At 40.6% G+C, this 14,226-nt stretch overlaps 1 protein-coding gene across 6 annotated transcripts; it reads right to left on the bottom strand.

Annotated features, from left to right (window-relative positions):
• Nucleotides 1-452: 452 nt before the first annotated feature.
• On the bottom strand, nt 453-12,756 carry Ypel5 (yippee like 5). Of its 6 annotated transcripts, none has more exons than XM_077791894.1 (5): nt 12,642-12,756; nt 4,251-4,352; nt 3,575-3,639; nt 2,685-2,850; nt 453-1,392 (listed from the first exon to the last, which is right to left on the bottom strand). In XM_077791894.1, exons 4-5 carry the CDS (start codon nt 2,823-2,825, stop codon nt 1,168-1,170), a joined length of 366 nt encoding a protein of 121 aa, XP_077648020.1. In that variant the 5' UTR covers nt 2,826-2,850; nt 3,575-3,639; nt 4,251-4,352; nt 12,642-12,756; the 3' UTR covers nt 453-1,167. The 6 variants fall into 6 exon arrangements, with proteins under 6 accessions (XP_077648020.1, XP_077648019.1, XP_026250029.1 ...); XM_077791893.1 differs by lacking the exon at nt 12,642-12,756 and adding an exon at nt 11,562-11,639; XM_026394244.2 differs by lacking the exon at nt 4,251-4,352.
• Between the last annotated feature and the right edge of the window lie 1,470 nt (nt 12,757-14,226).

Raw genomic sequence — 14,226 nt, 5'->3', positions numbered from 1 at the left:
CTGATCCCTTTCTATTCAAGGGCAGTTTTGATTTCAATAGCCAAACTTCTAAGGGAAGATCTGAAAAAATAATGCCACTGTGAGATCTAGTCCTTTGATGAAACTAGCAGGCTCTACAGACTTGTTGAAATCAATGCACAGCTGAAGAGGGAACGGCTGAAAAATACTGTAAAGCTTTGTAAAGCAGTATTTTTAGATAAGCTGCTTCATTTCCCCCTCCTTTTAAAACAGATGCAGATTAAATGCTTTCTGTATGGATGCACATTGACATTCTGTTCAACTGTTTTCTAAATGCAATACTGTGGGTTTAAAACAGTATGCTTTCATTTACACAAATATCTTATAAGTAGTCCATTTAACTTAAGAAATGAAACACTTAACCACTATGAAATTACTTATCAAACACTCTCTTCTTTTGTAAGGTTTTTAAAAGCAACACAGGACCAAAAACATCCAACTATTACTTTATTTATATTACTATGCTTAAGTTACATGGAAAAAGACAACCAAGCAGTTCTGCCCCATTTCAGAAAAAGGTTCCAATCAACACCAGTTATGTGGTGACAAGTAACTAGGAATGGTGACATCTTTGGGTCGAGACTGACAAGGAAGAATGGGCTCTGGTGCTACGGTTCATCTCCAACAAGAATATGGCACACGGGCCAGCACAAGCCATGCTAACACTGAGCCTTTAGCGCTGGGCACAGATTCGGATCTCTTCTCTGAAGCTAGCAAATCAAGTGAAATAACTGGGTTTTAAAAAAAAAAGTTTTAAAATGAAGCCCAAATAAGTTTAAAAACCATGCTCTTGACATATTCGCCATTCAAAATTTACATAAAACACACTTTTTCACTCTAATAGCCCAGATTTTTTTCCTCACATAGCCTACCATTTAGCTGCAGAGACTCTTCTGCCTCAAGATGTAAACATAGGGAAAAAAAATTAACAGCAACTGCATAATATTCTCTCTACACACTGCTGTTGGATGGAAAATACAAAATTAAAAAAAGAAAAAGAAAGAAAAGAAAGGTTCCATCTTAGATTCTCACAACCTCTTGTTCCGCAGTTCATGAATCCGACTCTGATGCTAAGGTGACAGTGTATGTAAGTAGATTTTTGTTTTCAGTGAAGGAGACCTGGGAAAAGATGGATTTATCTCTTTTTCTTCAAGAGTTATCAGATGGTACGTGCTCCTCAAAGCCCTCACTTTCTCGAACTAGAGCACGTTCCAGGATCACACGGCCTTCCTTATAACGCTGGCTGTCTTCAGTAGCAAACTCATAGATCCATCCTAGTTTGCTATTGCAGTTTTTGCAGCTCACATCTCGAACCATGTGGCGGCCAGTGAGCATGACCCGATCTTGAACTTCACTGTACTGTAGGTTAACTACCTAAGAAACATGTGAAAACAAAATTGCAAAGGCATGTAAAGTTATTTGCCAAATAAGCATGCCATATATTATGATTGGTGCAATAACAACAATTTCAGAAAACAGAAGTTGTTATTTTAGTCAAACCTACAACTTCTCTAGTTTTAGAAGTTGCTGAGATAAGTGAATTTATGAAAACTGCAGTATACTGAACATCTAATGCAATCATGCATTACTACACTAGCCCAAGTCATGCTCTTTATATATGTTAGTTATATTATTTCTGTGTCATAGTGAAGTAAGAGTCTTGGAATTAGAGCCATGAAATACAGGTTTGGATCTAATTGTTACCAATCACTATTCAATGAGTGCAAATTAAGATAATCAATGTAAAAGAAACTATTTCACCAAGAACATGCCATCAAAGTTTGTCAAATGTGTTTCTGAAAATATATTTTATATACAAATGGGCTAGGACAGACCAAGCCTACTATAAAATCATAAACTGCAATTCAGTTTTCAAGGGAGTTCAAAGACAATGAACACAATGGAGTTCTAAGATAGATGATTCTGCAGACCCAATAATACTTTTACACTTCACTTTTTTGTAAAGGAACATATAATAAACTATTTAACTCTGGTATTATAGCATTAAAACAGCAATAGACATATTTAAACAAACAAACAAACAATGGGGCAATGTTGTATTCCATTAAAATTCAGGAAACAGGCAAACTTGCCTGCCACAGTATGTCAACACCTGTGCTGTACTATGTTAACATTAACTGATCAAATCAGTAATCTCAGAAGTAGGCAGATTGGACAAATATTTGCAAATCAGAAAAAGCCTTTAATGTTCACAGGCCCATGTAACAAACCAAATCATACTCAGGAGGACTGGTGAGCATGAGTTGGAGCAAGAGGAGCTGGTTAGATGATCCTCTTACTGCCAAGCTACAACAGTTTAGCATGGCATGGACACATCAGTGATAGATGGGGGATGAAAGTAGGCATTTTGGCTCCTCCTTCCACAGTCTATGCAGAAGTCACTAACAAATTCTTATATTGGAGACTTTCTGAAGAAATGAAGACTATCCTTCTTATAATACATTCTTTAAACTTTCAAGGTTTAAAATCTTCTAGTAATATCTCCCAGAGGTCCCATCAGAGACAAATCAATAAGCAATAATTTCTATAGATTGCGGCTCTCATTCTGTATCTTCCTGGTATCTCTAAGCTCTGAGTGGGTATTCTGGTATTGCTGTCAGATATGTGCACTGGGTCCATTTAGGAATGAAACATTTTTCACCAACCTTGTTAAAAAGAAATGCTCTACCAGTGGCACCTGTGAACCGAGTGGAGATGAGTTCTGAGCGGTTAGTCAGGATTGTGTCACAGTTTGCACAAGAAAACAGACGGGTACCACCAATATGATCAAGGAAAATTCTGCCCATTTTGATAGCTGAAGTTCTAAAAAACCTAGGAACAAATGGAAAAGAATGAGAAATGTATTATAGTAAAACACGTTACTATTTGGGGGTATCACAGAGAATCATTTATATTCATGTAATTTCTGCGCTTGCTGTGTAAAATAGCTGACCCCGAACAAAAGGATCCAAAGTTCACACACTGAACAAATAAACAGGCATATTCCAAGCTTAGAACATTTCCAAAGCAGAGGGCTTTGGAAATACACTTGTTTAGGCAAGGCCAAGGAATGGCTGGTGTAAGGGAAAAAAAAGAACTAAGTGGGAATTTCAGAAAATGAATGCTTACAAAGCACTGACAGAGATGAAAAAAAAGTTCAGCAAAGGTGTTGAGGATACATTCTAAACATGTGCAATCGGAGAAAAGACCTGTGGAGTATGTGTGGGATGACTGGGGAAGAGCAGGAAAAAGGGCAATTTAAAAAGAAGAAGGGGAGTCCAGTTTGAGAGCATAAGGTGAGTGGATCTGTGATCACTGGGTACATCTGTAACTATATAGGAGCAATGGCACTAACTTTAGTTAGGTCTCTGTCCCAAGTCTAGGAACACTGCACTAAGTACTTATTTCAAAATTGTTACAACTTTGGCAGGCTGTTACCACCCCCACTTCACAGATTAGCCACAGCAAGTCTAAAAAGGTTATTAACTGGCCAAAGGTGACACAATTGTTAAAAAAAAAAATCAGCTGGAGTGCCCTGCCCTACTCAAAGACAAACCTCTTTTTCCACTGCTCTCCTGGGCCTCCCCGCAAAATGGGTACCCACAATGGTTGAGGTCACGCCTGAACAGAAAAGGTAAAAGGAGATAAGAGATGCTAAGAGATGCTTTCTTTCTTATTATTATATAACTTGCTTATCCTTAAGAAATCTTACATATTCAATACATCCCCAAAGTGCTGAAACTCTCAACAGATAAAACTTGAAACAAACCTTTGAAACTAGGAAAATCAAACATCAATATTTCAAAAGTTAAGGGAGTTAATTCTGAGTTTTAAATATTTAATAATATACATCTTTAAAAGGACACGCAGAGCTGATACAGCTGCCCCTATGGTGGGGAAAAAAAATAGACTTTCTGGATTTTTAAGAAACCACTGTCATCTTAAGTTTTGGGAACATCATTATAAATTAAAAAAGCAAATTTCATTCCTTCTTAGAATCTATAAATTTCTGAACCACCAGGCAGTCCTGTCATCAGAAGTGTCACTGTTATAAACAACATTATCACTTTCCTTAATCACTAGGATATGAAAATTTAATAAGGAATAAAAATAGTGAATATAATTACTCCAAGCTTGGAACATTAAAAAAAAAAACCCAGCTAGTCAAAGTAAAATCAGTATAATAACAAGAGTCACAAAAACAAATTTAAGCCGGGCATGGTGGTACACGCCTGTAATCACAGCAGCTCAGGAGACTGAGGCAGGAGGATCTTGAGTTCAAAGCCAGCCTCAGCAACTTAGCGAGGCCCTAAGCAACTCAGCAAGACCGGTCTCTAAATAAAATATAAAAAGGGGATATGGTTCAATGGTTAAGCATCATGGGTTCAACACACACACACACACACACATAGATTTAAGGTGTATATAATTTTCTGATTACACTTCTGCAAAAGGAGCAACAAAAAGTAATAATACTCATTGCCTATCTTTATAGCCTTTCAAGATTCTAGCATTACTTTTTCAGGATACTTAAGAACATAATATTTGTTAAGTCAGAGCCCTGTAGGATGAACTCATTCAGTAGCCCAGGAATCCAGCAGTGAACAAAATAGACATATTTTATTTGGGCCACTCCAGTTTTTATTCTTCATTAAAAAAAATGGTGTCCTGATATTTAAGATTTAGGAAAAGAGCCTGTACTTCCGGTTCTTTTCAACCATGGAGAGATCTAGCAACATAGGGTGTCCACACAGTTATCTCCTCTAGCATCCCCGACTATACTAGAGCAACACTGCCCCTTCAGTTATCCCCTGCTGCTCATTCTCCATTCTGCTTTACACAGTTCACCTTTTTCGTCCTTGTACCAACATTTGATTTTTGACTCTCAATATAAAAGGAGCATTCAACAAACCTGTGAGCTGACTTTGGTCATGTTTCTTAACTGATCATTAAAAGAAAGGAATCAAAAGCAAGGTTTTGAGGCTCAACTGTGATAGTATAGTTCTTACATTCTACAGTATTTGTGCAGTCACTTAGCCTCCAGTTTCTGGAACTTGAGATTTTTAAAGCTAATTTTCCTTCACACTTTTAATAACATATTCATATTGTAACTTATCTCAACCATAATACAGTACTAACTATAACTTTCTGGACTGACTATGGGAGATAAGATTTTTGTGGGAAAATAAATGTCTTGAACTTCAAAAGAATTCTCTCTATACCTTCTACCTACACCATTCTATCTTTGGCTCAAAATAATACAGCTGTGACCAGCTGGTACTGGGGATAAATAGACTTAACATGCCTTGTTTTCTCTGCTTTAGTCTATTTTTACTGAATTCAATTATATATGATTCATTACCAAGACCAAAAATATCTGGGCAGAACCTTATGTTACACTATTCCTAGTTGTGGTTGCTTGCCATTTATAGAATACTATATATGTATTTAAAACTGTAAAATGTAATTTTTATTTGCCCCCTCAACAAAAAAAAAAAAAAAAAGCTAGAATGCCATGGAATCCAGAAGCAAGAAAAACATGCCTTGCACCAAAGGTCTTTAGGAAGTAGAAGAGTCTCTGCATGGTCACTAGGTTCCAGGTGGTAGGCCTTAGCCTTGCCGGGTTACAAATCAACCAGTAATGACTCATTAATCAAACTCTCAAGAAGCTGACATCAATTAGAATTCCACTGCTATATCTGAATGTTTGTTCCCTGTAAAATCTGTATGTTGAAATCTAAGCACCAATGTGATGGAATTTGAGGATGTTTAGGTCATGAAGGCAGAACCCTTGTGAATGGTGTTAGCAGCCTTATAAAGAGGTCCAGGAAAACTGCCTTGTCCCTTCCCACTATGTGAGGACTTGGCTACAAGTTACCAGAAATCAACTAGGCAACAGGCCCCCACCAGACACCAAATCTGCTGGTCCCTTGATCCTGGACTTCCACTTCCCAGGCTCCAGAACTGTAAGAAATTTCGTTATTGGGTAAGTCACCTAGTTTGTGGTATTTGGTTACAGCAGCCTGAACAGACTAAGGAGTAGGGTCATTAAAAAGTTAACATTCAACACTTGAATCAGGCTTTTCTGGGCCTGGATGATATACTGAACTCTGCTATAAATCTAATCAATTATTTGATATCTCCACTGTACAGGGCATGGCACTTGGTATGTTACAAGCCACAATTAATTCTGACATTTCTTAAAGTTGATACTTATTTCCCTACTTTTACAGATAAAGGAAAAAACCCAAAATTGACATTACTTCTGAAAACACTTTTGGATTTCCTCCTTTCCCCACATAACTGTCTTCATTTAAACTCTGATCCTATCTAGATAAAATTTCAAGGTCAAGTGTTTAACATACATTCACAGATGCTACTACATTCATGCTGAACTAGTGCTACCGAATAAAGTCAGAGGCATGTGCTTCAGTCACCCTTTTCTCAAAGCTCAGAGATCACTCCCCATAAACTTTGAAACTTTTTCTGATGGGATAGGATATTGGGCTGGGGATGTAGCTCAGCAACAGATTATCTGCCTAACATGCAAGAGGCCCTGGGTTTGATCACTAGCCCCACAAAAAAGCACAGGCGTGCGCGCGCACACACACACACACAAAACCCCAAACTCCTGTATCAAGAAATATTATATCCAAAAAAATCTTACTATAAGCATACAATTTAATGATCTTTAGTAAATTTATAAAGTTGTGTGACAACACCACAAACTGCCCTTCAAATATTTCCATCATCCCCATAAAATTCCTACAAACCAGTCTATAGCTAATTCCTGACACCACCACCCCCACACTAGCAACCACTGACCTGCTTCCTGTGATTATTTTTACATCTAAAATATTTCCCAGGTATGCTAATCACTTGCCTTAACTTAGTGGAATCTCAAATCTCTTCAGCCACAGTTCTAAAACATATCAAAAAGTGCCTGCTGCTAAGCACAGTAGTGCACCTATAATCCCAGTAACTCAGGAGGCTGAAGCAGGAGGATCACAAGTTGGGGCCAGCCTCAGTAACTTAGCAATACCCTGCCTCAAAAACTAAAAAGGGCTGGGGATGTGGCTCAGTGGTAAAGTGCTCATGGGTTTCCTCTTCAGCACAAACCAGATGACCAATGTCCTCTGTTGAATCTGAAGCACCTTACGGGGTCTCACAGTAATACAAGTGCACACTCTGCTACCTATCAGTGTTGAACTTCCAGGTTTATGGAAACCTTTCCCAGATAATTTAGGTAAGGTCTCTTTGGTACTCATTTTTCAAAGTTCCTGGTTATAAAAATCCTAAAATGGCTGAAATAAGAAAAGTTCCAAACTTAATGTTTAACTGGAGGCTTCTTATTAGTCTAAAATTACCTGAACCAGTGGCCAGGATGAAAATATAAATGAAATTCATAGACCAGATTTCGATAATGAACTTCCAATTTATTATATCAGAAGATCCTGGTGAAACAATCACATTTTAGGATCTCTGCCTTTTAAAATACTTGGGTTGTGGCTCAGTGGCAGAGCGCTCACCTAGCACGTTCGAGGTGCTGGGTTTGATTCTCAGCACCACATAAAAATAAATAAACAAATAAAGGTATTGTGTCCAATTACAACTAAAAATATTAAAAAGATAATTTTTTTAAAATTACAGAATCTGAAGGAGAGAAAAAAAGATTTATATCTTTTAGGAATCCATGAAAAGCAAAGCCTCTGGAAATGCATTACTTTAAAAATTGAATATGATGGATTACATAATTTCCTAATCTGTTTCCAGATCAATAAAGCAATTTTCTAAAAAAAAAAAAAAAAAAAATCCATGGCATCTTTTCTATCTACACTAGCAAATGAAGCATAATGTCTTATTTTTAGTCTGGCTCATTGCTAAGTATTCTTTAAAAGCAGGGGTCAGTAAACTAAGGCTTGTGGGACAAACCCATTAACAGCCCACAGACTAAAAATTAAATGGGTGAAAAAGAAACATTGAGAGTATTTTGTGACACATGAACATTATCTGAAATTCGAATATTAGCTGAGCATGGTGGTGGACACCTGTAAGAGGCTGGGGCAGGAGGATCACAAGTTCTAAACCAGCCTCAGCAACTTAGCAAGACTCTGCCTAAAAAAAAAACAAAAAAAAACACGTTTGGGGATGTGGTTCAGTGGTAAAGTGCCTTTGGGTTCAATCCCTGGTATCAAAAACAAAAGAAAACATCAGTAGTCATAATTAAACTTTTTTGGAATAGCAACACCCACTTGTTTATACTTGGCTACCTTTTCACTACAATGACAGTCTGAGTAGCTGCTACATAAACTTGCAGATTTGAAAATTCAAAATATTCACTAGCTCACTCCTTAGAGAAACAAGTTTGCCCTGCTTAAAAATATACTGATAGTGAAAAAGCTTTTCATTTGAGGCAGCAGTCTTTTCTCAGAAAATCGGAAACTTGGCTAGCAGTCGGGTTTTAAAGATCAACAGGAAAATCTGACAAGATCATTTTAATCCCACTCCTCTTTTCTTCCTGGACTTCTAGCTAAAATCCTTAATTTTTATAACCAGTTCAGCTAGTTGCAGATCAACTACATAAAGATTACACAAATAAATAATGTATACCCAGCTGTTGCTACTTCTCTTTCTACCCCCAGGGACTTATTATAGCCTAGGTAGGTACTTGAACTCTGAAATCAGACTCCCTGGGTTCATCTCAGCTCTCCTTAATAGTTTGTCAATCCTGGGAAAATTACCCTCTGCTACCTCATCTATAAAATAAAGATAACAATATCCATCTTTGAGTGACTGAATTAAATAGAAATACCATATCATAAGAACAGTGACTGGCACACAGTGAATGCTAAATAAAGGTCAGTAAAACTGGATCACCTTCTACAACATATCCCATTCCAACTTCCCACTATCACAGATGAGGAAAGCAAGGCTTATAAAAAATATGAAACAGTAATAATTAAGTAGCTTCACCTTCTATTAATTACAGCAATGATAATAGAAATTACCAGCAGGAGGAAAGCTAGAAACATTCTGAAGCATCTCAAATTCTTAGTGTCACAATTCTAAGTCTTAAAATAGGTAACAGCTCTCCCTATAATTAATAATCCAGTTTCATTTCAACACTGGCAAGTGGAATTCGCCAAAGAGGACACTATTTCCCAGCTCTAAAAATATCAGGGAGAACAATAGGTATCTATTTGCAACTCATAGGACTTTCTAATGGAAAAACACCCAGTTCACAGACCTTTCCTTAGTAAAGGAATTAACCCCTGGGACATTTCCAAGGAATACACACTCCACCAAACATCACTATTGGACAGGCCAGAGGGGATTTTCTAAGGTATCAGGAGAGACAAAGGCAACTAGAATACTCTGTAGCAGGGAACCTCAGAAGAAGGAGCCTAGTACAGAAAGGGTTAAAGAAATATGATCTTTCATTCCTCTTTTGCAATTATTCTGATAAAATGGAATCATAAGGAAGTGTGTTTTATATCTAGTTTCAGTCTCCTCTTTAAAACAAGGAATAAAACCCAAAGAACTTCTAACAGTCCGGGTTAATTACTATAGTAAACACTTAATCCTACTGCAATTCCACCATTTTCATACTGACTTGTAATTAAATTCTATTGAAAAGTTATATGTGAAAATAGTTTAAAACCATAAAATCAGTTTTCTAGTTTTTGTACAAAATATTTATCAAGACAAGATTTCAGTGACACAAAAAAGCCGTGTTATCCTCTTGCAAATACTGGATCAGTTTACTTTGCTGTGTCAAATGATGTCCTGCTTGTGGGACCAGGTCTTCATTTGACAGTAATTACTAAGCATGTTTTTGTTCTTCCCTCCTAAAATTGCTTTTTATTGGGGGGAAGCGATTGTTTTGTTAAGCAATTTCCAAGTTTACTATATTTCTAAAATACTGACTGCTTAATCATCTTTAGAAAATAAGACCAGTCATATAACTCAGCAAGTCATGAGTCAGCAAACAATCTGAGTCGGTAATCTCCCCCAAAACCTCCTGGCAAGGCAAATTCATGATCTCTCATTTGTTGAGATGCAATACAAAAAGCTTCTAATTGGCTGGACCGGAGTATAATTTAACTGTCTGGTTTCCTGATTCAGGTGTCAAATATAGCACATTCATATCAAGGTTTATTTCCTACATTACACACAGGATTATCAGGGAAATTAATATGGATTTACATAGCTATTAACTATAAAACCTAAAAATATTTTATGGCCACAAACATCTTATGAATATATTCAGACCTATCTTCATATTTCACAGACTGTTTTTTGGAGGGTAGAATCAAGCTTAATTTTTTTTTTTAACAGAATTTTTGGCCTTATTTCCTTTTACTTTTTACTGTTACTAAACCTGCTTCTTTCTTCCTTCTACTTAAATAGGGGACAGAAAAGAGTCTCACTATGTTGCCCAATCTGTTTTGAAACCTGTAGGCTTAAGTGACCCCCTTGCCTCAGTCTATCAAGTGGCTGGGACTACAGGATTATGCCACTGCACCAGGCTGAACTTTGCAGGGAAAAGTTAATATTAATCCCAATTTACTTAATTTCCTTGTATAAATAATTTGAGATTTCATCTTATTCCTTTCCTAAGGATAAGATGGTTACAGAGATAAAAATCTTTTAAGTCTGTATTTGATGTAATGAGGTGTTTAAAAAAAAGATAGTTCTTTCAAAAGAGTGTACATTCTACCTAGTATTCCTAGTAGCCCAAAGCTTACATACCCAGAAAGGTAACAGGGATATATGGAAAATATTTTGTGTGCCAAATTTCATAGTTCTGCTTTGATGCTAGCTATAAATGCTCCAGGTCTGTTTTCACTCCAAGAGCATCTGCCCAGTTGCAACTCAAAGCCTCTTCATTTTCTAGGTCTAATCATCAACACCAATCTATTTCAGAATGCTGCTTTACTTCCTTATTTCCTCTTTCTCATTTCTCACAGCTCCATTTTGAACTCTCATATTATACCCATTTCACACTTTACTAATATTTAACTCTGTATCGTTACTCAATTTCATTTGTCTGACTTTTTGGTAAATTGCAGGCTTGTGTCAAGACCAAATTCTTTGTAATTTCCTTCTTACCTAATCCAGTACAACTATGCAATAAACTTTCAGGAAAAAAATCCACCAAAGCATTTCACATCTGGTACAAGTATGTATCCTGGAAATACTGCATGCCTTTTGCTTCCTCTTTGTTGGAATGCAGCTGCAACCCTTTATATGTTGCTATGCAAATGCATATATCCATTACCCCAGTTACTTCACCAGTAAGTCTATTAACTTTTCCAAAACACAAGGTTAACCCGAGGTTACTTCAGGTTTTCCATCTATCAAAGAGACCTGAAATAAAAATCCTCGAATTACCAATGGGGCTTTGTAAACAGAAAAAGTTTAAAAATAAATGAGCAGTATACCTTCCCTGACTCTCCTTGAAAGGATTAGTAGGTGTCAGGATTAAATAGATCTTTGTAGAATTTTAGTTTCCCACTCCCGCTGGTGTTAATACTACCTACCCGCGCAGGGGTGAAGAAAAAGGGGGGTGCAGAATGACGCCTATCTTCCCACCAGGGAGAGGCAGGAAGGCTGCTGACCCCGAGACACTACTCCGGGTGGGCTCCGCCGACTGCAGGTGAAGACCTGTCGGGCCCCCACCGCCAGCCGGCCCAGCTGATCGCGGCCACGTGATACCGCCAACCAATCCGGAGGCGCAGGGCGGCGAGCGCGGAGGCACCGGGGCCTCCTCCGGCACAACAAACACAGGCCGAACAGCTGGGCGGGCGCGGGCTCCCGGGGCCTGCAGCACCGGCAGGCTGCCCAGCAGTCACCCCACGCCCAGGGATCTGCAGGACAGGGGGGTAGGGGAGGCGGGCGCTCACGCCGCGGGGCACAAAACAGGCGCCAACCCCGCCCGACGTGGGCAAAGCCCCACGGGCCGAGCGAAGGGCGCTTCCCGGGCCAGGACGCTCCGCGGCGTCACCATGGTCGGGACAACTCAGCGCTGAGCTCAGCCTCCACGTCGGGCGGGGTGGGAGGCGGCCGGGAGCGCAGGCCCACAGGGCCGACCCCGGCACGGAGCCCGGGCGCGCCCCCGACGCTGCGGCGGGCACGGCGGCCCGTGGGGGCGGGGCGGCCGAGGCGGTGGCGGGCGGAGTGGGGGTGTAGTAGCGGGACACACCATCCTTGGAGGGCGCGGGGAGTCTGGTGGTGCGTGGGGGCCTCTGAGGCGGACTCGTGGAGGGCGCGGCGTTAGGCTCCCACGGCCAGGGCGAACGGGGATGCGGGCGCGCGGAGGGGTCGCAGCTGATATAGTCTAGCCAGTCGCCCAGCTGCGCGGCGGGGGCGGGCCGATGGAGGCGGAGGCGCCTGGGCCTCACAAAGAGGAACGGTCCGGCCCGCCCCGCCCCGCAGCCCATCGCCGAGGCCCTCCTTGAGGGGTCGGGGGTGGCAGCACCGGGACCCCGGGACGAGTACGGCGAGAAAGAGGCACTTCCTGCCTCGGCCCCCGCCCCAGGGCCGTTCTCCGAGGGTTTCAAAGCCTCCAGGCTTGGAGGGACTCTTCAGGCCCCAAGCTCAGTCCCCTCCGAAGCACTCACCCTGAGCGGCGGTGAGATCCGCGCTGCCAGCGGCTCTTCGCTCTTCAGCTGGGACGAAGCCCCTCAGCCAACCGAGTCTCCAGGTTTAGGCAGGCCTTGGCCCCGCCTCTCCCTGGTTGGGCCTCAGCGTCAATCACCCGGTGTAACTCCGCCCCCCCTGCGGCTGGCTCTCCCGGTTGGCCCAGAACGCCCTTCATTTCTAGGCCCCGCCCCTCCCCCTGGTACCCAGCCCCTTCCGCTGGGCCCCGCCCCTTCACCAACTCACCCTCCCCCACTCCTGCTCCTCTTCACTTGATGGCCCACCCCTCCCAGAAGCCGCAGATCGAGGGCTGGGTCACTGCAGATCGCCCCGCCCCTGGTCCAACGACTCGGACTCGTACAGCCAATCAAAGAGGTTAGCCCTGTCCCCTCTCTCTAAGTGGCCAATGTGGTTAGACTGAGGATCCACCCCTCTCCCAGCTGAGAGCACACAACACAGCATCCACGTGAGTCAGCTTCTTAAAGGAGTCGGCTCAGCCTTTCTATTTGCGGCAGCTGGGACTCATCAAGCGTCATCAGCGTCACCAGGTGGCGGCTGAGGCCTAGCTTCCTGATGCCCAATGAGGTCCAGTGTTGGCAAAAGAAAACAACGGGCTGTTTTCTAGACGAAGCAGGTACTAGGTGGCTACAATCCCTTGTGTTATTCATTTCTTTAAGGCCACTTCCTCTTCGCACCACCTTTACAGGGGGATATGTTCTACTTACAACTCCACATCCTTTGAATCTGAGCATATAGGAACTCCTGGAAACATCTATGGAAAAGGGGGTTTTTAACTTTACTACAACTCCCTGAGTTTTCTCTTGGTAATGGAAGAGAGTCTCAAAAAGTTGAGCAAATTCAGTCATCTACTAGATTTTCTACTTCATGAGCCTGAGATTTGTTTGTTGAAAAGGGTAGCTGTTCCCTAAAACTTCAGTGCTTAAGATGGAAAGTTTTGCTTCCCAACCGAATTTCCCAGGTAATTACATATTTGTTGGCTGACTTTGAGAGTAATGCAAAAATTTTTGGTGATGCCTTTTTCTCAAAAAATGTACAGACCAGCATTTGAGGTTAATTTACAAGGTGTTAAAGTTCTTGGTGAGATAAAGATTCTGAAGCAAATTCTAGCTCTTGACTCCTTGTCAACCCCCAAATCCACCAGTATTTTCGTTCAGTTCTGACAAAATATATTTGAAGATCAAAGACAAAAACTAGTTATTGTTGGATAAGTGAGTTTTCCAAGAGATAAAGCAGTTTTAAATGTATTTTAGGGTTTTATTTTTTCCTCATTACTCCTTTGTTTTTATTTTGCTTTAATTATAAAAATAACACTTTTTCCCAGGAAGTGCATACTGCATCATTTCATGTCCTCTGCTAACAACTTTATGTATATCCTCCTATTCTCCCCAGAATGAATGTGCATGAGAGCATATTGTGCTTATTCTTATTTAATTTTTTTCTTATTATGGCCATCCTTTCATGTCATATGTACCTTTTGTTTACATATTAACCCTTGTCTCTCTACAGTTTTCATAGATAACAACATCTAAAATACATATTTTTACT

The sequence above is a fragment of the Urocitellus parryii genome, chromosome 12, assembly GCF_045843805.1.
Source record: "Urocitellus parryii isolate mUroPar1 chromosome 12, mUroPar1.hap1, whole genome shotgun sequence".
NCBI lineage: Eukaryota > Metazoa > Chordata > Mammalia > Rodentia > Sciuridae > Urocitellus > Urocitellus parryii.
This window is presented reverse-complemented; position numbering and strand designations above follow the sequence as displayed.